The 27,709-nt window shown below is 39.6% G+C and overlaps 1 protein-coding gene across 1 annotated transcript in view; it reads left to right on the top strand.

Annotated features, from left to right (window-relative positions):
* The window catches only part of C7 (complement C7), a 94,294-nt gene that overhangs the window by 27,138 nt on the left and 39,447 nt on the right, over positions 1 to 27,709 (top strand). The window contains exons 7-9 of the mRNA XM_049862925.1: positions 13,848 to 14,018; positions 15,319 to 15,562; positions 18,588 to 18,701. Of these exons, the coding sequence (XP_049718882.1) occupies positions 13,848 to 14,018; positions 15,319 to 15,562; positions 18,588 to 18,701 (529 nt within the window). The remainder of the gene's footprint in view (positions 1 to 13,847; positions 14,019 to 15,318; positions 15,563 to 18,587; positions 18,702 to 27,709) is intronic.

Here is a 27,709-nt window from a genome sequence, read left to right on the forward strand (position 1 = left end):
TGGTTAAGTGCTATGGCTGCTAACCAAAAGGTCAGCAGTTTGAATCTGCCAGGCACTCCTTGGAAACTCTATGGGGCAGTTCTACTCTGTCCTATAGGGTCGCTGTGAGTGGGAATCGACTCCACGGCAGTGGGTTTAGTTTTTGGTTTTGGATGAGGTGGTTGGTATTGTATGGAAAGTGACTTTTGGCATGTTGGAACATTTACCTGTTTCCATCGAGTTGATTTCCACTCACAGTGACCCTATAGGACAGAGTAGAATTGCCCCATAGGGTGTCCAAAGCCTTAATCTTTATGAATGCACGCTGCCACGTCTTTCTCTTGTGGAGCGGCTGGTGAGTTCAAACCACCAATCTTTCAGTTAGCAGCCAAGAGCTTACCCACTGCACCACCAGGGCTCCTCTGTTGGAACATGAATATTAGTAAATAAACATAAAACAGAATCAGTCAACCTCTCTTATAATCTTTGTTTTGGTTATCATCATTATTGTTTATTTAGGACAAACCCGGTTTCTTGTTGGGTAAGCCGTTTACTTTGATGTTACACACATTCTCTGTTTATTCATAGTTTTCATACAAAGAAGGCCTTTGAAACCATAGCACATTCCTGCTCCGGGTTGCTTTGGGAAGGTGCCGCTCTGGTTAGTTCAGCCTGGAAGACTGCTGATAGTCTGTTGTGTTTATTCTCAGCATATGATGTGCTGCAGATGGGAATGAATAAAGATCAGGATGGAGAAAAGAAATACCTTCTTGGATCCTCCTTTATTTGGTCTTGGATGTACTTCATTATATTTTCTGAAGAGGGATCCCAGATGGATATCAAATGAATAACGAAAACATATTCTGAAGACAAACTTAACTAATGCTAAGTTATCTGAGCCTCAGCTTCCTCTATTGGCACGAATACTAGACACCTGATGAATTTCTCAGTCTACCTTCTGAAATAGGAATAATTTAGATAATGAGAAAAGTAACTTACATCTATTAAGAGACTTTTATGTACTAAACACTTTTCTAAGGGATTTACAAGGATCTTTTTTTCTTGTCGTAACTCAAGAAGGAAGGAACTGTCATCCATGTTTTACAGGTGAAGAAATTGAGGCAAAGAAATGCTATAACTTAACCACAATCACAGAGGTGGTAGATGACAGACCTGGGATTTGAACCCTAGCAGTCCCTGGGTGGTGCAAATCGTTAAGTGCTCAACTACTAACTGAAAGGTTGGCAGCTTGAATGCACCCTGAGACTCCTCAGAAGAAAGGCCTGGTGATCTACTTCCGGGGATCACAGCCATTGAAAACCCGATGGGGCACAGCTCTACTCTGAAATATGTGGGATTGCCATGAATCAGAATCCACCTCACAGTAAGTGGTTTAGTCTAACTCCAGACCCCTGACCTTAGCTGCATATTATATTTACAGGAGGGGGAGGGGAAGAGGAAAACCCACTGCCGTTGAGTTGATTCTGACTCATAGCTACCCTATAGGACAGAAGGGAGTTACCCCACAGAGTTTCCAAGGAGCGCCTGTGTGGATTCAAACTGCCCACCTTTTGGTTAGCAGCTGTAGCACTTAACCACTATGCCACCAGGGTTTCCAGAGGGAGGAGGAACACTTCTGAATAACTGAAAGAAGTTAAATATGGCTGGATTACAGAGTGAAGGGTGAGGAGCAGCAAAAACTGAGGTTGAGAGTTAAAAAAAAAGGGACATTTTTAGTCAGTTAAGTAGTTCAGATTAAAAAAGGGCCGTTGGAGAGAGGAATTCTATGATACAACTCTTGTTGCCAGGTGACGAATGGATTGGAAGATGGCAGACCTAAGACAAAAAAACTGGTTAGAAAGCTGTTGTGATAATGCCCACGGGAGCTGATAATGGCCTGAAAAGTCTTGTAGAATGATTGAATATGGGGAACGACAGAGAGTGAGCAGTCAGGGATATGAATGGATTTCTGACTTGGATGAATGACCAGGAGAAGGGACAGTTGACTGAGATGAGTAAAGGGAGGTCAGTCTAAGGATCTATGGATGTCTGAGCACTCAGGAGAAGAAGCTGGGCTGGAGATGTACATTCGGTGTTATTAGCCTGTGTTTGGTAATTGTAGTCATAGGCTCAGGGGCCTATCTACAGAAAATAGCCCCTGTGGCAATGAGTTTTAAATTGCTGAATGCTCTCTCACGACTGATGATGAAACTGCTATGGCCAATAGAAACTGCTCATTAGTGCCTCTCCCCCAGCAGCGCCCAGGGCATGCGCCCTACCTGCCATACCTTAGTCATATCTCTGCACAGGGTAGAAGATTTTATTGCCCTTGGAGGGAGTGTAGAAGAGTGACGAGGAGTCTTAGAAGGAACGGCTGGAGAGAAAAGAAGAAAACTAGCGGAATGTGGTGTCATGGAAGCCAACAGAAATGTTTTCAGAAGGAGGGGTAGTCAGCAGTGTTGAATGATGGTGGAAGTTTTTACTATCGAGTGAAATAAGTGAGATACTGGAGATCTTAGTGGACGTCAGATAATTAGAGGTGGAAGAGTGAATGGGAGGTGAGGAACTAAGGACATTTAGTTGTAGGCAATTCATTTAAGGTGGTGAGCTGTGAAAAGTAGGGAGTAGCTAGAGAGGGAAAATGTAGTCACAGGAAAAGCTTTTCTTTTTTTCAGCTGGTGGGGTTAGAATACATATAAGCGTTGATAGGAGTGAGCCAGTACAGAAAGAGAAATTGAAAGTGTAGGACAGGGAATGATCAATCAATTTAATAAGTTCTTTGAAATGGTGGGAGGGAATATAATACAAAAAAAGAGACAGAGAAATCAGCTTTAGGTAGGAGGAGGGACATCTGTGGAAGAAAAGATGGGAAGAAATGTTAACAAGTACATAGATTTGGTAGCCAGGAGTTTAAGGGGTCTCTGAGAGTGGGAGTGTTGGTAAAGAAGAACATAAGGTCATATGATGAGCGTAAAGGAAGTGGTTATAGGATTGGAGGATTGAAGTGGCTGCAGAAATAGCAGAAATATTTGACATAGTGGGAGAGAGAGAGAGAGAGAACTGGCTAGGGAATTATAGGAACGCTGGATAATATTGAAGATTCCATTGAGGCTGAAAATCATGAATGGATTTATAGTGGCAAGAATCTGTTCAGCTGTGTAATTAATTATTTTTTTTTTTCGGTAGCAATGCTAAATAGTTTAGCAGCATGCATTGAACCAGGGTGAGGTTTTTGACAGGCAAACATGGTAGTAGGACGTCTAGGCAAGGAAGTTAAGTTCATTGGCAAGAGAATGGTTGAAGTCATGCACTATTGAAGTCTAAGTTGCAATGGGATGGAAGTGAAAAAAATGAAGGGACTGATATGGAGAGAGAAGGGAGAATGAGTTGAAGAATTTTTGTCTGCAAAGTTAAATAATAGGCATGGTAGTAATAGAATGAGTGTCAAAAGAGTAAGAGATGTCAGAGGACAAGGTGTTTGCCTTTGTGATTTCAGAGGTAGGATCCACTGAGGGTGACTTTAGGATCTAAACTGGAAGGAAGGGGGTATTGCTTAAGGAAAAATGAATGAGATCACATGACCTCAAGAAAGATGATTCTTGCAGCTATGGTTGAGGCTTATTTGCATAAATCAGGAATCAAGTATTTGAATTGTGGATCTGAAGATGGGGAAAACAGGCTAAATTTTGTTTGCATTGAAAAGAAGGTAGATAACTTTTTCCCCCAATAATAATAATAATAAAAAATTTGTCTATCGAAAACCAAATACGACTAAGAGTTATCTATTTACTGTAGAAGTCTCTAACACTTTAGGTACCAAAATAAAACAAAACAAGCTAACAAAAAATCACTGCCATCCAGTCGATTCTGACTTATAGCGACCCTATAGGGTTTCCAAGACTGTAAATCTTTATGGAAACAGACTGCCACATCTTTCTCCTGTGGAGTGGCTGGTGGGTTCGAACCATCAAACATTTGGTTAACGGCACATGCTTTAACCACGGAACCATCAGGCTCTTTACACTGTAGATAATGCCGTCTTTTTAGTCAACGTCATTGCATACGTTCTCCATTTTAGCCTGAGCTGAATTTTAGCATTTGACTTTTAAACAAACCAATGGCACAATGTGATGAAATTAATCCTCTAATAAAACATGATTAAATCCATCTTTTTATCTTCAGGCATGTTTTTAGCATGTATGTCTAATTTCCAGCATGGGGCAGTGATAAAAGTCATATAATACTTTCCGGCGTCTTGGTGTATATCTTTCCAGTCTTGTTTTTGACTGGGCATGTACTTGCATAGCTGTAGCTAACCGGACACCTGTCATATTTTGACGTGACATATGAGAAGTTATTCTGTCTTCACTGGTGTAATTAAATACGGCTGCATAATATTCTGTCATATTCTTTAGTTTTTCTAAAGTGTATCATTTTCTTCATTTTAATTTTCTGTCTTTTATCTCACACATGGACATGTTTGAATGTATAATAAAAACACAAATATTTGTGAGGGGTCTGATTTAAATATTTGTGTAGAGCAGGCACTGTGAGAGAGAGTTCTCTTGCATGTTTTACTTAATCCCCATAGATGTTGGCATTTTAGCAAATTAGTTTTCTATATATTTTTTTTAAAAATTAAGAGATTGTACATACAGTCAGATTTATCTTTCTGTTCCTTGAAAAACCAGACATCTGTCACTGCTAGATTCTGACAGTATGTCAGTGCTACAACCTGATAACCCATCAATGCTAGAACCTGGTGACCCATGTGTTATAGACTGAACTGTGTTCTCCAAAAATATGGGTTGTAAATCCCAACTCTGTATCTGTGGTTATAATCCCATTTGGGAATGAGTTTTCTTTATTAGGTTAATGAGACTGGATTTTGTAGGATGTTTCTTGAATCAGTCTCTTTTGAGATATAAAAGAGGTTAAATGAGAGAGTAAAGGAGAGATGGGGTAAGACAGATGGTAAGACACATGGAGATCTCCAAGGAAACAGGAAGCAGAAGGTGAAGAGGCAAGGACCTTCCTCCAGAGCCAGCAGAGAGAGAAAGCCTTCCCCTAGTGTGCTCTGAGTTTGGACTTCTAGCCTCCTAAATTATAAGAAAATCAGCTTCTGTTTGTTAAAGTCATCCACTTGCGGTATTTCTGTTATAGCAGCACTAGACAACTAAGATACCATCAGTGGCAGAACACAATGATAGGCCGTTTTAGTTATTTACTGCTGCAATAACAGAAATACTGCAAATGGATGGCTTTAACAAATAGAAACTTACTTTCTCACAATTAAGGAGATTGTTGTTAGGTGCCGTCGAGTCAGTTCCAACCCATAATGACCCTATGTACAACAGAACAAAACACTGTCCAGTCCTTTGCCATCCCCACAATTGCTATGTTTGAGCCCATTTTTGCAGCCACTGGTGTCAGTCCATCTCATTGAAGGTCTTCCTTTTTTTCAATGACCCTCTAGGAAGTTGTCGTTGTTGTTATGTGGCTTGAAGTCAGTTCTGACTCATAGTGATCGTATGTACAACAGAACACAACACGGCCAGGTCCTGCCCCACGCTCACAATCATGGCTGTGTTTGAGCCCATTGTTGCAGTCACTGTGTCAATCCATCTCATTGAGGGTCTTCCTCTTTTTTGCTGGTCATCTACCTTACCAAGCTTGATGTCCTTCCCCAGGAACTGATCTCTCCTGACAACATGTCCAAGATACATGAGACAAAGTTTGCCATCCAAGGAGCACTCTGATCTTCTTCTAAGACAGACTTGTTCATTCTTCTGGCAGTCCACGGTATATTCATTATTCTTCGCCAACACCATAATTCAAAGGCACCAATTCTTCTTCAGTCTTCCTTATTCATTGTCCAGCTTTTGAATGTGTATGAGGTAATTGAAAATGTCATGGCTCGGGTCAAGCACACCTTAGTTCTCAAAGTGATATCTTTGCTTTTGAACACTTGAAAGAGATCTTTTGTAGAGAAATTTGCCCAGTGGAATATGTCATTTGATTTCTTGACTGCTGTTTCCATGGATGTTTATTGTGGATCCAAGTACAATGAAATCCTTGACAACTTCAATATTTTCTCTGTTTATCATGATGTAGCTTATTGATCCAGTTGTGAGGATTTTCATTCTCTTTATGTAGAGATGTAATCTACACTGAAGGCTGTAGTCTTTGATATTTATCAGTAAGTGCTTCAACTCCTCTTCACTTTAAGCAAATAAGGTTGTGTCATCTGCATATCACAGGTTGTTAATAAGTCTTCCACCAATCTTGATGCCATGTTCTTCTTCATAATGTCCAGCTTCTCGAATTATTTGCTCAGCATACAGACTGAATAAGTATGTATGGTAAAAGGATACAACGGTGAAGGACACCTTTCCTGATTTTAAACCACGCAGTATCCCCTTGTTCTGTTCAAATGACTGCCTCTTGGTCTATGTACAGGTGTTCTGGAATTCCCATTCTTCACAGTGTTATCCATAAATTGTTATGATCCATGCCTTTGCATAGTCAATAAAACACAGGTAAACATCTTTCTGGTATTCTCTGCTTTCAGCCAAGATCCAGCTAACATCAGCAATGATATCTCTCATTCCAAGTCCTCTTCTGAATCCAGCTTGAATTTCTGGCAGTTCTATGTCAATGTACTGCTGCAACTCTTTTTGAATTATCTTCAGGAAAATTTTGCTCACGTATGATATTAATGATATTGTTTGATAATTTTCACATTCTGTTGGATCGCAGTTCTTTGGAATGAGCACAGATGTGGATTTCTTCTAGTCAGGTGGCCAAGTAGCTCTCTTCCCAATTTCTTGGTGTGGGCTACTGAGCATCTCTAGTGCTTTATCTGTTTGTTGAAACATCTCAATCAGTAGTCTGTCAATTCTTGGTGCCTTGTTTTTTGCCAATACCTTCAGTGCTGCTTGGACTTCTTCTTTCAGTTCCACTGGTTCATGATCACATGCTACCGCCTGAAATGGTTGAGCGTCGACCAATTCTTTTTGGTACAGTGACTCTGTGTATTCCTTCTATCTTCTTTTGATGCTGCCTGTGTCATTTATATTTTGCCCATTGACTCCTTCAGTATTGCAACTCGATGCTTGAATTTTTTCTTCATTTCTATCGGTTCAAGAAATCCCGAGTGTGTTCTTCCCTTTTGGTTTTCTAAATCCAGATCTTTGCACATTTCATTATAATACTTTACTTTGTCTTCTCGAGCTATCCTTCGAAATCTTCTCTTCTGCCCTTTTACTTCGTCATTTCTTCCTTTTGCTTTAGCTACTTGACTTTCAAGAGCAAGTTTCAGAGTCCCTTCTGACATTTTTTTCATTTTTTCTTTCTTTCCTGTCTTTTTAATGACCTTTGCTTTCTTCATGTATGATGTCCTGATGTCATCACGTAACTCCTCTGGTCTTCAGTCATTAGTGTTTAATGTGTCAAATCTATTCTTGAGGTGGTCTCCAAATTCAAGTGGGATATACTCAAGGTCAAACTTTGGCTCTCGTCAACTTGTTTTAATTTTCTTCACCTTCGACTTGAACTTACATATGAGCAACTGATGATCTGTTCTGCTCCTGGCCTTGGTCTAACTGCTGATATTGAGCTTCTTCATGTGTTTTCCATGTGGTGAGGTCCATGTGTTGCTGTCTTAGGCTAGGTTCTCCAGAGAAGCAAAACGGGTAAAGCATATAAATATATATAGAGAGGTTTTTATCAAGGAAATGACTCACACAATTGTAGAGGCTGGAAAGTCCCAAGTCCCTGGATCAGGATAGAGGATTCATAGGGGCTGGAAAACCAAAGGGGGGCAGGTTGGAGAGCAGGGCTCTTTCTCATAGGCCATGAAGATTGACGAATCCCAAGATGGGCAGGTAAGCTGCTAGCTAAAGTCCCAAGAACCGGAGGTCAGAGGAACAGGAGGCAGCTGCAGGATCCAGAGCAGGCGATAGGCAGGGCATCCACTAATATTTGGATGCAGGCCACATGCCCAGGGAACTCCCTTTCAGCTGATTGGCTACTCACAGCAGATCTCATTATGGGGGTGATCACGCATAAACACCAAGAATCATGGCCCAGCCAAGGTGACACACAATCTAAACCATCACAGTTGCCGTTTCTGTTGTTGGAAAAAGGTATTTCCAATGAAGTTGTTGATCTTGCAGAATTCCATTGTGGGATCTCTGGAGTCATTTCTATCACCAAGGCTATATTTTCTAACTATCAACTCTTCTTTTTTGTTTCCTATTTTTGCATTTCAAGCACCAGTAATTATTAATGCATCCTGACTGCATGTTTGATCAATTTCAGATTGCAGAAGTTGGTAAAATATTCAGTTTCTTCATCTTTGGCATTAGAGGTTGATGCATAAATTTGAATAATAGTAATATTAACTTGTCTTCTTTATGGGCACTTGGATATTATCCTATCATCGACAATGTTGTACTTCAGGATAGATCTTGAAATGTTCTTTCTGATGTTAAATGCAACACCATTCCTCTTCAATTTGCCATTCCCAGCATAGTAGATCATATGATTGTCTGATTCACAATGGCCAATAGCAGGGCATGTTAGCACACTAATGCCTAGGATATCAGTCTTTACGCATTCTATTTCGTTTTTGATGACTTCTAATTTTCCTAGATTCATACTTTATACACTCCATGTTCCAATTATTAATGGATGTTTGCAGTCGTTCCTTCTCATTTTGAGTTGTGACACATCAGCAAACGAAGGTCCCAAAGGTTGACTACATCCATGTCATTAAAGTTGACTCTACTTTGAGAAGTCAGTTCTTCTTCAGTCGTATTTTGAGTGCCTTCCAACCTGAGGGCCTCACCTTCTGGCACTATGTCAGGGAATGTTCTGCTGCTATTCATAAGATTTTCACAGTCCGGTTTTTTCAGAAGTATACTGCTAGGTCCTTTTTCTTAGTCTGTGTTAGTCTGGAAGCTCTGCTGAAACCTATCCACCATGGGCGACCCTGCTGGTATTTGAAATACTGGTGGCGTAGCTTACAGCATCACAGCAACATGCAAGCCACCACAGTATGACAAACTGACAGGCACATGGTGGTCTAGGAGGTTAAAAGTCTGAGTTCAGAGCACAGGCCTTAGGGGAAGACTTTCTGTTTCTGTTGGTTCTGGAGGAAGGGCTTTCACTCTTAAGTTTCTGCTTCCAGGTTCCTTGGAGATCTCCATGTGTCTTGATGTCTATCTTACCCCATCTCTGCTTGCCGGCTTGCTTATTTTAATCCCTTTTATATCTCAAAAGAGATTGACCCTAGACACACTTACACTTACCATGTCTCATTTTACACAGTGAAGACAACCATTCCCAAATGGGATTACAGCGACAGGCATAGAGGTTAGGAATTACAACACATATATCTGGGGACACAATTCAGCCTGAGTGTTGGGTGACCCCTTTGTTACACAGAATGTGTGCTCGTCGTTTATCACCATACTTTTCCCTGGTTGCTTCCAGTGGAAAGATTTATATTACTTGCCAGGCCTGTGTGGGCATTTCATTTTGACACTTGATCTAGAGTAAATAAAGGTGATTATAAAACATACTTGAATAGAGCTGTCACCTCTTGGTTAGCCACATTTGACTAACCTCTTGTCTGTTTTAAAATTCTTTTGGAATATCCTTTTCTTCTACCACCTAAAATAAGAGAAAAGTTTATAATTTTAGCATTTGTTTAAGTCAAACAGAATTAGAAAATTAAATTCATTACTGGATCACATCAAACATTCCAAAACTGAGTCTGAATGATTTAATTGCTTAGCATGACCTATTTGTATCTCTGATCCCCTATATTAGATGAGAAATTGAGAACCAAATGCTTGCAGTTTTCTGTCAGGGCAGCTTTGTTAATTTGCTCACTTCAGTGTTAAATGCTGACATTCAAGGAAAATGAAAAATGTTCATATAGAAATGTATTTTGTGAGTCACTCAGGATTGCCATTACTGATACCATATTTCCTGCTTAACAGATAGTAATCACAGAATAAAATTTACTCCTTACATTTGTACACTTACATTCATACAGGCTTGGCCTAAGTGGTAGTTAAAGTTTTTCCTTTATTTTTTAGCACCATTTTAGGTTTACTGGAAAATTCTGCAGAAAGTGAACTGAATTTTACTCTAACAAATTTGAAAACCTAGAGGAAACGGACAAATTTCTAGAAACTCACTACCTACCTAAACTAACACAGACAGAGGCGGAACAACTAAATAAACCCATAACAAAAGAAAATATTGAAAAGGTAATTAAAAAACTCCCAACAACAAAAAAAGCCCTGGCCCGTATGGCTTCACTGGAGAATTCTACCAGTTCAGAAAAGAGTTAACACCACTACTACTAAAGGTATTTCAGAGCATAGAAAATGATGGAATATTCCCAAGCTCACTCTATGAAGCCAGCATAACCCTGATACCAAAACCAGGTAAAGATACCACAAAAAAAGAAAATTACAGAACAATATCCCTTATGAACTTAGACGCAAAAATCCTCAACAAAATTCTAGCCAATAGAATTCAACAACATATCAAAAAACTAATTCACCATGACCAAGTGGGATTCATACCAGGTGTAAAGGGATGGTTTAACATTAGAAAAAACAATCAATGTAATCCATCACATAAATAAAACAAAAGACAAGAACAAAAGGCATTAGACAAAATCCAACACCTATTAATGATAAAAACTCTCAGCAAAATAGGAATAGAAGTGAAATCCCTCAACATAATAAAGGGCATTTATACAAAGCCAACAGCCAACATCATCCTAAATGGAGAGAGTCTGAAAGCACTCCCCTTGAGAATGGGAACCAGACAAGGATGCCCTTTATCATCACTCTTATTCAACATTGTGCTGGAGGTCTTAGCCAGAGCAATTAGGCTAGAAAAAGAAATAAAGGACACCCAAATTAGTAAGGAATAAGTAAAAGTATCTCTTCTTGCAGATGATATGATCTTATACAAAGAAAACCCCCCAAAAGCCTCAAGAAAACTACTGGAACTAATAGAAGAGTTCAGCAAAGGATCAGGATACAACATAAGCATACAAAAATTAGTTGGATTCCTCTACACAAAGAGAATGTGGAAGAAGAAATCACCAAATCAATACCATTTACAATAGCCCCCAAGAAGATAAAATACTTAGAAATAAATCTAACAAGAGATGTAAAAGACCTATACAAAGAAAACTGCAAGACACTACTGCAAGAAACCAAAAGAGACATACATAAGTGGAAAAACATACCTTGCTCATGGATAGGAAGACTTAACATTGTGAAAATATCTGTTCTGCCCAAAGTGATTTATAGGTACAATGCAATCCCAACCCAGATTCCAATGGCATTTTTTAATGAGATGGAGAAACAAATCACCAGCTTCATATAGAAAGGGAAGAGGCCCCGGATAAGTAAAGCATTACTGACAAAGAAGAACAAAGTGGGAGACCTCACATTACCTGATTTTAGAACGTATTATACCACCAATGGTAGTCAAAACAGCCTGGTGTTGGTACAACAATGGATACATGGTCCAATGCAACAGCATTGAGAATCCAGATGTAAATCCATCCACTTATGAGCAGCAGATATTCTGCAAAGGCCCAAAGCCTGTTATTTGGGGAAAAGACAGCCTCTTTAAGAAATGGTGCTGGCATAACTGGATATTCATCTGCAAATCAATGAAACAAGACCCATACCTCGCACCATGCACAAAAACTAACTCGCAATGGATCAAAGACCTAAATATAAAATCTAAAATGATAAAGATCATGGGAGAAAAAATAGGGACAACTCTAGGAGCCCTAATACATGGCATAAACAGTATATAAAACATTTGTAAGAATGTACAAACACCAGAGGAGAAAGTAGATAACTCAGAGCTCCTAAAAATCAAAGACTTATGCTCATCCAAAGACTTCATCAAAAGAGTAAAAAGACAACCTACAGACTTGGAAAAACTTTTTGGCCACAACAAATTCGATCAGCGTCTAATCTCTAAAATCTACAAGGTGCTGCAAAACCTCAAAAACAAAAAGAAAAATAACCCTATTAAAAAATGGGCAAAGGATATGAACAGCCAATTGACCAAAGAAGACATTCAGGTGGCTAACAGATACATGAGGAAATGCTCGTGATCATTAGCCATTAGAGAAATGCAAATCAACAAGGCTTGCATTAATCCAAAAAACACAAAATAATAATTGTTGGAGAGGTTGTGGAGAGACCAGAACACTTACACACTGCTGGTGGGAATGTAAAGTGGTACAACCACTTTGGAAATTCATTTGGCACTTCCTTAAAAAGCTAGAAACAGAACTACCATATGATCCATCAATCTCACTCCTTGGAATACATCCTAGGAAATAAGAGCCTTCACATGAATAGATATATGCACACCCATGCTCACTGCAACACTGTTTGCAATAACAAAAAGATGGAAACAACTAAGGTGCCCATCAACAGACGAATGGATAAACAATTATGGTATATTCACATATTCACACAATGGAATACTACTCAACAATGAAGAACAACAATGAATCCGTGAAACATCTCATAACATGGATGAATCCAGAAGGCATTATGCTGAGTGAAGTTAGTCAGTTGTAAAAGGACAAATATTGTATGAGACCACTAATATAAGAACTCAAGAAAAGGCTTAAGCACAGAAGAAATCATTCTTTGATGGTTACGAGGGTGGAGAGGGAGGGATGGAATATTCACTCACTAGGTAGTAGTAGGCAAGAATTATTTTAGGTCAAGAGAAGGTCAACACACAATACCGGAGAAGTCAGCACAATTGGACTAAACCAAAAGCTAAGAAGTTTCCTAAACAACCAAACACTTCGAGGGACAAAGTAGCAGGGTGGAGTGTCTGAGGACCATGGTTTCAGGGGACATCTAGGTCAATTGGCATAACACATTGTGTTAAGAAAACGTTCTGCCTCACACTTTGTTGAGTGGTGCCTGGGGTCTTAGAAGCTAGCAAGTGGCCATCTAAGATGCATCAACTGGTCTCAACCCACCTGGATCAAAGGAGAATGAAGAACACCAAAGACACAAGGAAGATATGAGCCCAAGAGACAGAAAAGGCCACATAAACCATCAGCCTGAGGCAAGAAGAACTAGATGGTGCCTGGCTTCCACCAATGACTGCCCTGACAGGGAACACAGCACTGAATCCCTGATGGAGCAGGAGAAAAGTGGGATGGAGAACTCAAAATCTCCTACAAAGACCAGACTTAATGGTCTGATTGAGACTGGGGAGGCCCCGGAGGACATGAGCCTCGACTCTTTGTTAGCCCAAAACTAAAACCATTCCCGAAGCCAGCTCTTCAGATAAGGATTAGACTGGACTATAAGACATAAAATGATACTGGTGTGGTGTGTGTTTCTTAGCTCAAGTAGACACATGAGACTATGTGGGCAGCTCCTATCTAGACATGAGATGAGAAGGCAGAGCGGACAGGAGCTGGTTGCATGGACACGGAAAACAGAGGGTGGAGAAGAGGAGTGTGCTCACTTTATAGGGAGAGCAATTAGGGTCACATAGCAATGTGTGTGTAAGTTTTTGTATGAGAAACTGACTTTAACTGTAAACTTTCACTTATGGCACAATAAAAAAGAAAAAAAAGTGCACTGAATTTTCATATGCTCTCCTTCCCCCTGCACATTGCGTCAAAGTTTATTATTTTTCTTCCTCAGTGAAGAGCTTTGTCTTTTTGGGAAGATTGTATAAAGAAGCATTCATGTTAAGGGATTTATGATAAAAGTATCATGGGTATATCCAAGGCCTTATTTTGGTTATAGTAAAATTTTTTATTTTCTTTCCAGGTGAAAGTAAATAATGATTTTAATTATGAATTTTACAATAGCAGTTGGTCTTATGTACACCATACGTCGACAATACACACATCATCTCGTAGGAAGAAATCCTTTTTCAGATCTTCATCATCTGATTCGTACAGTCATACTTCAACTAACCGTGAAATTCATACAAAAAAGGTCTGTATGAAATATCAGCTAATTTTTCCTTATTATACTGGCTTTAAGTATTGCTAACTTGAACATAAGTATATTTACGAAAAGCTTTCATTTTTTAATCAGGGTAATAGTACTTCTTTAAAGGCACAATATATTTCTTCAAAAATGTATAGCCATGTCTTATTAATTCTCTTTGATAATATATATACTTACATATTATGCTTATTTGCTCATTAAAATATTTGATCTTATTTGAAAATCTTAGAAAAAATAATTTACCTTGAAATCTTCTAATTAAAACCCCCAAGCAAAAAACTATCCCAAATGTCTCATTCATGATTATTGACACTACTATTTTAAGTGTCAAACACACACAATTAAAAAAATCCAATTAGTGGCTTATAAGTGCTTTCTAAATTCTAATGGTTGAATGTTTTTAGAAGGTGTAGGAAACTAAAAGATTTTAAAAACTTCATAATTTTTGAGATACCAAATTTTTTTCCCAAGGAAGTTAAATGACTTATTTTTAAACATTATTGTTTTTGAAATATTAAAAGTTTCATCTTGGGAAATCTGAACAAATGAGGTAGGTTGGACTAGTTGATAAACACTTATTGCTGAAGACTTTTTCAGGCTGATCATTCATAATCTGCATATTTTATCTCATTCTTAAAGTAGGTAACTTGATTAATAAATCAGGCAAGGATGGTATAAAGGAATATTGATTTCATTTGTTTTATGTGTAAGAAGCTGACTGTGGGAATATAAGCTGTAGAATCATTTATCACTTCCATATAATATTGTTCATATAAATGGAGATTTGGTATAAGGTAGATCTATCTTGGATAACTTTAAGGATGTTTACCAAGGGTTAAAAAAAACTTTATTATAAAGTGGCTTAACTTCCAGTACGGGAGATAAGTTATACAATCTCCTTGCCTCTAAATTAACGTCAAGATGTGGGCCCTAGGGACGTGTCATTTTTATATTTTTGTTTGTGAGATTATTTTGCAATTAATGAAATTGATTCTCTTTTTCTAGTTGGGGAAAGCATACCAACTAGGCCTTAGGGGTTTAGAGGTCATGTATAAAAGAAATTAGGTATCACTCAGACATTTCTTCCTGTTTGGGACTCCAAAAATCCTTAGATTACTTCCAGAGGGTGGTCTTAGAAGAGATCTTATCATGCATCAGAAATTGAAATTCATAATCTAGGTTAATTGGAAATGGCAGTTGGTTGATGGAAACATCCAAGAGGGAGCTATTCCCATTGTCTTTTTGTCTGTACCTAAAACTCCTTTTACTCTTTCTTCATCCTTAGAGTTATCAATTGATGGTTATTCAGAACACTGTGGAAGTGGCTCAATTCATCAATAACAATCCGGAATTTTTGCACCTTGCTGAGACATTCTGGAAGGAACTCTCCCACCTCCCCTCTCTCTATGATTACAGCACCTACCGAAGACTAATTGATCAGTATGGGACTCATTATTTGCAGTCTGGATCCTTAGGAGGAGAATACAAATTTCTATTTTATGTGGACTCAGAAAAAATGAAAAAAAATGGTAGAGTATTAGAAAATTGTTATATAAAAGCACCACAGGGATTTTAATGGGGGAAAATAACATGTAGTTAATTTAAACTTTAGAACTCTTAAATTTGATGAATAGATTTAAATTGCAAAAGAACCCAAATTTTCAAGAACCCATTATACTCCACTCAAAAGCTGACATGTTTTAAGAAAAGCCTCCTGACTCTTTTGGATGGCACCCTGAAATATGAGTTAAACCAATCAGAGGTGCTGAGTGGATTTTCAAATACTTTTTCCATTTTGCTGATGAAACAGTATTCCTCAAGGAAACCCAAATGAGGAATTTGTTGATATTCCAGAAATCAAATATTTTTCAAAAGTATTTTATTTACCTCTGTTCTTTACTACTCACATTCCTTTATAACAGTCTGGTCTGAATATCACAAGTTTGCTTGCTAACTAGTACATGTAACAATAGCTAAACTTTATCGAGTGCCTTCCTTATGGCAGCTGAGTTCCATATGTTAGCAATAATCCTAACTACTGCCTAGTGAGGTGGGCATTATAATCCCTGTCCCACAGATTGGGGAAATGGAGAGTCGGTGCTATTAAGGGACTTATCCAGCGTCACATAGATTGTAAGGGAGGTATTTAAACTTTGGTCTAACCGGCTCCAGAGCCAGCTTGACTTATCACTGTTTGCGCTGCTGCTGTCAGAATTACCTGATTCTTGGCAGATTCAGAATGCAGCATTGACCCTGGTGGCATAGTGGTTAAGTGCTATGGCTGCTAACCAAAAGGTTGGTGGTTTGAATCCACCAGGTGCTCCTTGGAAACTCTATGGGACAGTTCTACTCTGTCCTATAGGGGCACTATGAGTTGGAATTGACTCGACAGCAATGGGTTTGGTTATTTGGTTTTGACCTCGAGGTGAGAGGAGGAGGCTCTCATCTGCCCTGATGCTGGGGGAAAGGAGCGGTCTCTTAGCACCTACTCCTGTCCAGAGACATTGTGGCCCAGTTTACCAATGATGCTGGAGGGAAAGGAGTGATCTTTTAGCACCTACTCCTCTCCAGACATTGTGGCCCAGTTTACCAACCCATCTTTGTCTTTAGCTTAACCCCATACTTCCTTCACCTTTCCAAATCATATTCATCTTCATGGTCTCCTCTGCAGTAAAGACTTCCCTACGATCTTGGAAGACAGACTTTTTACATGAAATTCAGAGGGGGTCTTGTAGCCTTCCCTTGTGGGTTAGCTACAATATTTTTTTTCTGTATTTTTGGTACATCTCTACCAAATAAAATTTAACTAGAATTTGAACTTTTCTAACCTCACAAAGACTGGAATGCCTATGAAATTAATGTATAAGCACTGGTTTCTTTAGCAAACATGGGGCCAATGTTTCTTTGGAAAATCAGTCCAGCAACTGGCTTAGTCTAACCTCAGTTTCGCTACCCATTTTTTTTTTTCTTTAGCATTTAAAAGAAATGGAGAGGATTTTTTTTTTTTAAGCTTTCCAAGTTGGTAATTGTTTAGTAAAAATTTCACTCTTGAGCAGTTTCTATTCTTTCTAGAAGTTTTAATTTAAATGTAATCAAAGCCCCAGGGATATAATATGTGCCTCCCCAATTGTTCTTTATTTTAAGAAGTAATGAGGCTGACAGCACCTAACAACAACATTCTCATTATAGTTAATAAAATTATACAAGAAATAGATTTCCATGCTTCATTATTTTCTATTCTCCTTTCCAATTTTCTTCTCTTCGCATTGGCAAAACTCTACTCGAGAACTAACCCCCCCCCAATTTTTTTTTTTTGAGTAAAAATTGTCACATTCTAAGATTATGAGTCATGGGAAGGAGATGTTAGAAACCACAAATATTAAAGATGGAGAGACTGAGGCAGTAGAACCCAGGTTTGGGGACTCCAGAAGTGGGCTGGAGACCATCACACTCCTGCTTGAATATATCTTGAAAAATGGCATTTGCTGGATGAATGTTTGAATTCTTAATGGACTTTCAATTTCTCCTTCCTCCACTTTTTCATGTAGACATCACCCTTGTCTCCTCCTCTCCTGAAATGTAAAAGAAACAAATAATCCTTCTCCTGAGGTGGCTTAGTGGTTGAGGGCTATGGCTGCTAACCAAAATGTCAACAGTTCGAATCCACCAGGCGCTGCTTGAAAACCCTATGGGGCAGCTCTACTTTGTCCTTTAGGGTCACTATGAGTTGGCATCAACTCGATGGCAATGGGTTTGGTTTTGGTTTTTGACCTTCTAGAGCACTTGACAATTTACATACCCTGTCACTCTTTTTTGTTTTTTTATGTTTAAAAAAAAAATTTATTGTACTTTAAGTGAAAGTTTACAAATCAAGTCTGTCTCTCATACAAAAATTTATACACACCTTGCTATATACTCCTAGTTTCCCTCCATGAGGCAGCACACTCCTTCTCTCCACTCTATTCTTGTGTCCATTCAGCCAGCTTCAGACCCCCTCTGCCCTCTCATCTCCCCTGCAGACAGGAGCTGCCCACATAGCTCATGTGTCTACTTGATCCAAGAAGCTCACTCTTTACCAGTATCATTTTCTGTCCTAGTCCAGTCCAATCACTGTCTGAAGAGTTGGCTTTGGGAATGGTTCCTGTCTTGGGCTAACAGAAGGTCTGTGGACCATGACCTCTGGGGCCTGTCACTGTTTCAAAAAGCAAAACAAAACAAACAAAACACATTTTTTATTGTGGTAAATATAGAGGAAACAAAAGATTTGCCATTTCAACAATTTTCACATGCGCAGTTCAGTGACATTAAATATGTTCATCGTGTTGCTCAACCATCATCATTAACCATTCCTGAATTTTTCCATCACCTGTAACAGAAGCTCAGTGTCCCCCAAGCATCAGGTCTCCCCTGCCACCCCCAATCCTGTCCCTCTTGATAGACGAGAGCTTGGTAGCAGGAAACAATCCCTTCCCCCACTGTCACACCTGACCACCTCTCAAAGGAGGTCTCCAGTGAGTGTGGAAATTAAACACACACCTTTTCATTTTTTTCCAGGTTATAGTTCAGTAGATATGACGGAATGTGCTTCCTCAGGTTTCAATTTTTTCGTTGTGAAAACATCAAGCAGCAAATGCAAGGACCTGGAAGAAGCCTTAAAATTGGCTGCAGGTAAAGGAGAGGGGGCAATTTGCACTACAAGCATAACCTTTATCCCTCTCTTCTAGGGCTTTTGAAGATTTAGAGGTGTTGAAGTTCGTGTATGTCTTCTCTTTGGCTATTTTCACCTCTGATCTCTCATTCCTATGTCATAGCAATATGGCATCGTGCAGGGTGGGGAAGGCGCTGAGCATCGCCTGTGTATGGTAAATATGTTTTCAGTGGATACTGCCCTCCTCCCCTATGATGGCTGGCAAACAAGGGTAGATAAATGGCAATATCAAGAGAAGGCTCAGTTTCACCCTGTGACATAGATACTCAGTGCTGTTAGTGTTTTTGGTGTGTGCCGCTGGTGGTGGTGGTGATGGGGAGGGCGGAGAAGGCGGGCAGCAGTCTTTGAGTGATTGAAAAAAAAGACTGCAAGGATAAGCTGATTGTGAAGGATCTGAGATGCCCTGTTAAAAAGTTTAGGTTTCATCCTGATGGCTCTAAGGTGTCATTAAAAGATTTTATGCAGGGAGTGATTAGATGAAAATTTACAAAGGAAAGTTGTAGGGAAAGAAGAGGGACTGAGAAGGAGTGGTCTGAGACAGACGATAAGAAGCGGGAAGAGATCAGTGACATAGAAGATAGAGAAGGAGTGGTCAATAGGGTGAAATGCTAGGGAATCAAGGAACTCAAGGGCTGAAAAATGTTCATTGAATTTAGCAAATAACAGCTAATTGCCTTTAAATAGATTTTGTAGTGTGGTAGAGTTGGAAGCCAGATTGCAGTATATCGTGTAAGCTCATGGACAGAGTGGTATTAGAATATAAATTCTCTTGGGGTGATTGCAGAAATCAGGGTGAAAGTGAAGACTGACCCAGATGCCAAAGTCCTCAGCAAGTTAGCGGGGATTCTTGGGATAGTGACAGATGACTGCCAGGAGGAGCGAAACAGAGTAGTAAAACCAGGTTTATTTACTCGTTCAGTTCACTTCATTTGTCAACTATTCATGGAGTCCTGGGTGGCCCAAATGGTTAACCCACTCGGCTACTAACCGAAAGATTGGCAGTTCTAATCCACCCAGAGGTGCCTCAGAAGAAAAGTCTGGCAATTTACTTCTGAAAAATCAGCCATCGAAAAACCTATGGAGGGCAGTTCTACACTGATGCGTATGGGGTCACCATGCGTCGGGATTGACTCAGTGGCAACTGGTGGTAGTGATGGTGGCCTGTATGCCAGGAGGTGTTCTAGGCCCTGGGCATATAGCAATGAATGTGACGGAGAAAGTACCTGTCTTCATGAAGCTCACATGACAAAGAAGGATGAGTTTTTTGAACAAGGTGAAAAAATAATAATCTGGAAATAGAAATGGAAGTAGGATTATTGGAAGATGTTGACTTCAATCATCATCTGGGCTGGTGATTGGAAGCTGTTCACGGTATTTTATTTTACTTTGTATTTAACAAACACATGATGCTTACTATTTCTGAAAAAAAAAATTTTTTTTTTTTTTTAAGAGGTGGATACTATGTTTTCTTATTTTACAGATGAGGACAGTGAAGTACAGGAAGATGTCCCCAGAGCACAGTTAGTAGAGTCAGACCTGTGATTCAGATGCAGGAAACAGGGCTGCACATCTGGGCTTTTCTCTGTTGCACCAGGCTACTTGTCTTAGTGGGAGCCAGGGAACCCGTTGGGGTCTATACAGAGAGGCTACAGCTCATGCCTCTGTGCTCAGCTGCTAACTGAAAGGTCAGCAGTTTGAACTCACCAGCTGCCCTGAGGGAGGAAGACCTGGTGATCTGCTCTCAAAAAGATTAAACCAACAAAAAAACCCCAAACCTGTTGCCATCCAGTTGATTCTGACTCATAGTGATCCTATAAGACAGAGTATAACTGCCCCATAGGGTTATGAGGGGGTGGCTGGTGGATTCAAACTGCCAACCTTTGGGTTATCAGCCAAGTTCTTAACCGCTGCGCCACCAGGGCTCCAACCCCATAAAGATTACAGCCTTGGAAACCCTGTGGAACAGTTCAGCTCTGTCCTATAGGGTCGCTATGAGTCAGAATTGACTCTACGGCGACAGGTTTGGTTTTGGTTTTAACGAAGCATCTCATGTTAGATGCTAGATTTTTTTTTTTTAATTAATTTTTATTAAGCTTCAAGTGAACATTTACCATTCCAATCAGTCTGTCACATGTAGGTTTACATACATCATACTCCCTTCTCCCACTTGCTCTCCCCCTATTGGGTCAGCCCTTTCAGTCTCTCGTTTCGTGCCAATTTTGCCATCTTCCCTCTCTCTCTATCTTCCCATCCCCCCTCCAGTCAAGAGTTGCCAACACACTCTCCAGTGTCCACCTAATTTAATTGGCTCACTCTTCATCAGCATCTCTCTCCCCTCCGCTGACCAGTCCTTTTCATGCCTGATGAGTTGTCTTCAGGGATGGTTCCTGTCCTGTGCCATCAGAAGTTCTGGGGAGCATTGTCTCTGGGATTCCTCTAGTCGCATTCATATTATTAGGTATGGTCTTTTTATGAGAATTTGGGGTCTGTATCCCATTGGCCTCCTGCTCCCTCAGGAGTTGTCTGTCGTGCTCCCTAGCAGGGCAGACATCGATTGTGGCCGGGCACCAACTAGTTCTTCTGGTCTCAGGATAATGTAGGTCTCTGGTTCATGTGGCCCTTTCTGTCTCTTGGGTTCTTAGTTGTCGTGTGGCCTTGGTGTTCTTCCTTTGCCTTTGCTCCAGGTGGGTTGAGACCAATTGATGTATCTTAGATGGCCGCTTGTTGGCATTTAGGACCCCAGGCGCCACAATTCCAAGTGGGATGCAGAATGTTTTCATAATAGAATTATTTTGCCCGTTGACTTAGAAGTCTCCTCAAACCATGTTCCCCAGACTCCAGCCCCTGCTCCGCTGACCTTTGAAGCTTTCATTTTATCCCGGAAACCTCTTTGCTTTTAGTCCAGTCCAATTAGGCGGACCTTCCTTGTATTGTGTGTTGTCTTTCCCTTCACCCAAAGCAGTTCTTATCTACTGATTGATCAATAAAAAACCCTCTCCCTCCCTCCCTCCCTCCCCCTTTGTAACCACAAAAGTATGTGTTCTCCGTTTTTTCTATTTCTCAAGATCTTATAATAGTGGTCTTATACAATATTTGTCCTTTTGCCTCTGACTCATTTCGCTCAGCATAATGCCTTCCAGATTCCTCCATGTTATGAAATGTTTCAGAGATTCGTCACTGTTCTTTATCGATGCGTAGTATTCCATTGTGTGAATATACCACAATTTATTTACCCATTCATCCGTTGACGGACATCTTGGTTGCTTCCAGCTTTTTGCTAAACAGAGCTGCAATAAACATGGGTGTGCATATGTCTGTTTGTGTGAAGGCTCTTGCATCTCTAGGGTATATTCCGAGGAGTGGGATTTCTGGGTTGTATGGTAGTTCTATTTCTAACTGTTTAAGATAATGCCAGATGGATTTCCAAAGTGGTTGTACCATTTTACAATCTCACCAGCAGTGTATGAGAGTTCCAATCTCTCCGCAGCCTCTCCAACATTTATTATTTTGTGTTTTTTGGATTAATGCCAGCCTAGTTGGTGTGAGATGGAATCTCATCGTAGTTTTAATTTGCATTTCTCTAATGGCTAATGATCGGGAGCATTTTCTCATGTATCTGTTGGCTGCCTGAATATCTTCTTTAGTGAAATGTGTGTTCATATCCTTTGCCCACTTCTTGATTGGGTTGTTTGTCTTTTTGTGGTTGAGTTTTGACAGAATCATGTAGATTTTAGAGATCAGGCGCTGGTCTGAGATGTCATAGCTGAATATTCTTTCCCAGTCTGTAGGTGGTCTTTTTACTCTTTTGGTGAAGTCTTTAGATGAGCATAGGTGTTTGATTTTTAGGAGCTCCCAGTTATCTGGTTTCTCTTCGTCATTTTTGGTAATGTTTTGTATTCTGTTTATGCCCTGTATTAGGGCTCCTAGGGTTGTCCCTATTTTTTCTTCCATGATCTTTATCGTTTTAGTCTTTATGTTTAGGTCTTTGACCCACTTGGAGTTAGTTTTTGTGCATGGTGTGAGGTATGGGTCCTGTTTCATTCTATTGCAAATGGATATCCAGTTATGCCAGCACCATTTGTTAAAAAGACTATCATTTCCCCAATTGACTGACACTGGTCCTTTGTCAAATATCAGCTGCTCATACGTGGATGGATTTATATCTGGGTTCTCAATTCTGTTCCATTGGTCTATGTGCCTGTTGTTGTACCAGTACCAGGCTGTTTTGACTACTGTAGCTGTATAATAGGTTCTCAAATCAGGTAGAGTGAGGCCTCCCACTTTCTTCTTCTTTTTCAGTAATGCTTTGCTTATCCGGGGGTTCTTTCCCTTCCATATGAAATTAGTGATTTGTTTCTCTATCCCCTTAAAATATGACATTGGTATTTGGATTGGAAGTGAGTTATATGTATAGATGGCTTTTGGTAGAATAGACATTTTTACTATGTTAAGTCTTCCTATCCATGAACAGGGTATGTTCTTCCACTTAAGTATGTCCTTTTGAATTTCTTGTAGCAGAGTTTTATAGTTTTCTTTGTATAGGTCTTTTACATCCTTGGTAAGATTTATTCCTAAGTATTTTATCTTCTTGGGGGCTACTGTGAATGGTATTGATTTGGTTATTTCCTCTTCGGTGTTCTTTTTGTTGATGTAGAGGAATCCAAGTGATTTTTGTATGTTTATTTTATAACCTGAGACTCTTCCAAATTCTTCTATTAGTTTCAGTAGTTTTCTTGAGGATTCCTTAGGGTTTTCCATGTATACAATCATATCATCTGCAAATAGTGATAGCTTTACTTCCTCCTTGCCAATCTGGATACCCTTTATTTCTTTGTCTAGCCTAATTGCCCTGGCTAGGACTTCAAGTACGATGTTGAATAAGAGTGGTGATAAACGGCATCCTTGTCTGGTTCCCGTTCTCAGGGGAAATGCTTTCAGGTTCTCTCCATTTAGAGTGATATTGGCTGTTGGCTTTGCATAGATGCCCTTTATTATGTTGAGGAATTTTCCTTCAATTCCTATTTTGGTAAGAGTTTTTATCATAAATGGGTGTTGAACTTTGTCAAATGCCTTTTCTGCATCTATTGATAAGATCATGTGGTTTTTATCTTTTGTTTTATTTATGTGATGGATTACATTAATGGTTTTTCTGATATTAAACCAGCCTTGCATACCTGGTATAAATCCCACTTGATCAGGGTGAATTATTTTTTTGATGTGTTGTTGGATTCTATTGGCTAGAATTTTGTTGAGGATTTTTGCATCTATGTTCATGAGGGATATAGGTCTAAAATTTTCTTTTTTTGTAATGTCTTTTCCTGGTTTTGGTATCAGGAAGATGGTAGCTTCATAGAATGAGTTGGGTAGTATTCCGTCTTGTTCTATGCTTTGAAATACCTTCAGTAGTAGTGGTGTTAAGTCTTCTCTGAAGGTTTGGTAGAACTCTGCAGTGAAGCCGTCTGGGCCAGGACTTTTTTTTGTTGGGAGTTTTTTGATTACCGTTTCAATCTCTTTTTTTGTTATGGGTCTATTTAGTTGTTCTACTTCTGAATGTGTTAGTTTAGGTAGGTAGTATTTTTCTAAGAATTTATCCTTCTTGTTTCTTATTCGGGTTATTTGTTTCCTTTCCTGTTTTTCTTTAGTCAGTCTAGCCAATGGTTTATCAATTTTGTGAATTTTTTCAAAGAACCAGCTTTTGGCTTTGTTAATTCTTTCAATTGTTTTTCTGTTCTTTAATTCATTTAGTTCAGCTCTAATTTTTATTATTTGTTTTCTTCTGGTGCCTGATGGGTTCTTTTGTTGCTCACTTTCTATTTGTTCAAGTTGTAGGGACAGTTCTCTGATTTTGTCTCTTTCTTCTTTTTGTAGGTGTGCATTTATCGATATAAATTGGCCTCTGAGCACTGCTTTTGCTGTGTCCCAGAGGTTTTGATAGGAAGTATTTTCATTCTCGTTGCTTTCTAAGAATTTCCTTATTCCCTCCTTGATGTCTTCTATAACCCAGTCTTTTTTCAGGAGGGTATTGTTCATTTTCCAAGTATTTGATTTCTTTTCCCTAGTTTTTCTGTTATTGATTTCTAGTTTTATTGCCTTGTGGTCTGAGAAGATGCTTTGTAATATTTTGATGTTTTGGATTCTACCAAGATTTGTTTTATGACCTAATATGTGGTCTATTCTAGAGAATGTTCCATGTGCGCTAGAAAAAAAAGTATATTTTGCAGCAGTTGGGAGGAAAGTTCTGTATAAGTCTATGAGGTCAAGTTGGTTGATTGTTGTAAGTAGGTTTTCCGTGTCTCTATTGAGCTTCTTACTGGATGTCCTGTCCTTCTCCGAAAGTGGTGTGTTGAAGTCCCCTACTATAAATGTGGAGGTGTTTATCTCGCTTTTCAATTCTGTTAAAATTTGATTTATGTATCTTGCAGCCCTGTCACTGGGTGCGTAAATATTTAATATGGTCATATCTTCCTGATCAATTGTCCCTTTTATCATTATATAGTGTCCTTCTTTATCCTTTGTGGCGGATTTAAGACTAAAGTCTATTTTGTCAGAAATTAATATTGCTACTCTTCTTCTTTTTTGCTTATTATTTGCTTGATATATTTTTTTCCATCCTTTGAGTTTTAGTTTGTTTGTGTCTCTAAGTCTAAGGTGTGTCTCTTGTAGGCAGCATATAGATGGATCGTGTTTCTTTATCCAGTCCGTGACTCTCTGTCTCTTTATTGGTGCATTTAGTCCATTTACATTCAGCGTAATTATAGATAAATAAGTTTTTAGTGCTGTCATTTTGATGCCTTTTCATGTGTGTTGTTGGCCTTTTCATTTTTCCACATACTTTTTTGTGCTGAGACGTTTTTCTTAGTAGCTTGTGAGAAACTCATTTTCATAACGTTTAACTTTATGTTTGTTGAGTCGTTACGTTTTTCTTGGCTTTTTTCTTGAGTTATGGAATTGATATTCCTTTTTGTGGTTACCTTATTATTTACCCCTATTTCTCTAAGTAAAAACCTAACTTGTATCCTTCTATATCACCTTGTATCACTCTCCATCTGGCAGTTCAATGCCTCCTATATTTAGTCCCTCTTTTTGATTATTGTGATCGTTTATCTATTGATTTCCATGATTTCCTGTTATGTGTATTATTTTGTTTATTTATTTATTTTTTAGAATTAATCTTACTTTGTTTGTTTTTGTGCTTTCCCTATTTGAGTTGTGTTGATATCAGGACGTTCTGTTTTGTGACCTTGTATTTTGCTGGTACCTGATATTATTGGTCATCAGGCCAAACAACCTCCTTAAGCATTTCATGCAGTCTTGGTTTAGTTTTTGCAAATTCTCTAAACTTGTGTTTATCTGTAAATATCTTAATTTCTCCTTCTTATTTCAGAGAGAGTTTTGCTGGATATATGATCCTTAGTTGGCAGTTTTTCTCGTTCAGTGCTCTGTATACGTTGTCCCATTCCCTTCTTGCTTGCATGGTTTCTGCTGAGTAGTCTGAACTTATTCTTATTGATTCTCCCTTGAAGGAAACCTTCCTTTTCTCCCTGGCTGCTTTTAAAATTTTCTGTTTGTCTTTGGTTTTGGCAAGTTTGATGATAATATGTCTTGGTGTTTTTCTTTTTGGATCAACCTTAAATGGGGTTCAATGAGCATCTTGGATAGATATCCTTTCGTCTTTCATGATGTCAGGGAAGTTTTGTGTCAGGAGTTCTTCAACTATTTTCTCTGTGTTTTCTGTCCCCCCTCCCTGTTCTGGGACTCCAATCACTCGCAAGTTATCCTTCTTGATAGAGTCCCACATGATTCTTAGGGTTTCTTCATTTTTTTAAATTCTTTTATCTGATTTTTTTCCAGCTATGTTGATGTTGATTCCCTGGTCCTCCAGAAGTCCCAGTCTACATTCTAATTGCTCGAGTCTGCTCCTCTGACTTTCTATTGCATTGTCTAATTCTGTAATTTTATTGTTAATCTTTTGGATTTCTACATGCTGTCTCTCTATGGATTCTTGCAACTTATTAATTTTTCCACTATGTTCTTGAATAATCTTTTTGAGTTCTTCAACAGTTTTATCAGTGTGTTCCTTGGCTTTTTCTGCAGTTATCCTAATTTCATTTGTGATATCTTTAAGCATTCTGTAAATTAGTTTTTTATATTCTGTATCTGATAATTCCAGGATTGTATCTTCATTTGGGAAAGATTTTGATTCTTTTGTTTGGGGGGTTGGAGAAGCTGTCATGGTCTGTTTCTTTATGTGGTTTGATATGGACTGCTGTCTCCGAGCCATCACTGGGAAACTAGATTTTTCAGGTAATCAGCTAAAAAAAAATGCAGTCAGATCCCTATCTGAATTCTCCTTCTGGCTCAGGGTATTCGGATGTTAATGGAGCCGCCTGGGGAGGGTGGGGGAGGGATCAGAGAGCTAGGCGTGTAGCACCACAGAATATAGAGCTGATCCCCGCATTCATGCTCCGCCCCCGTCCGCCAGAATCCCGTCAGGACGGCTCCCCGGCTGGGACACTACTCTCCCCGCTCCAAGATCAGTCACTTCCGCCCGGGGATTTCTCCCTCAGGTGCGCCGCAGGGCTCGTGCGAACTGGGTGGGCGTGGCCCTCAGGAACAGCTGGGCCCGCCCCCGGGGTCTATTCAGGAGAATGTGCTCACACCCCGCCCGCTCTCACCAAGATCCCAGCGGGACAGCTCCCCCGGTGGGACGCTGCTCTCCCCGCTCCAAGACCAGTCACTTCCTCCTGGGGATTTCTCCCTCCGGTGCGCTGCACCATTCGCGTGCACTGGGTGGACGTGGCCCTCACGAACGTCTGGGCACCCCCTCCCGGGGTCACTTTAGGGAAATATAGGTGATCCCCACGCTCGTGCCTCGCCCGCCTCCCGCCAAACTCCCGGCGGGACGGCTCCCCAGCTGGGACGCTGCTCTCCCCGCTCCAAGATCAGTCACTGGCTCCCGGGTGTTCCT

Source organism: Elephas maximus, chromosome 2 (assembly GCF_024166365.1).
Source record: "Elephas maximus indicus isolate mEleMax1 chromosome 2, mEleMax1 primary haplotype, whole genome shotgun sequence".
NCBI lineage: Eukaryota > Metazoa > Chordata > Mammalia > Proboscidea > Elephantidae > Elephas > Elephas maximus.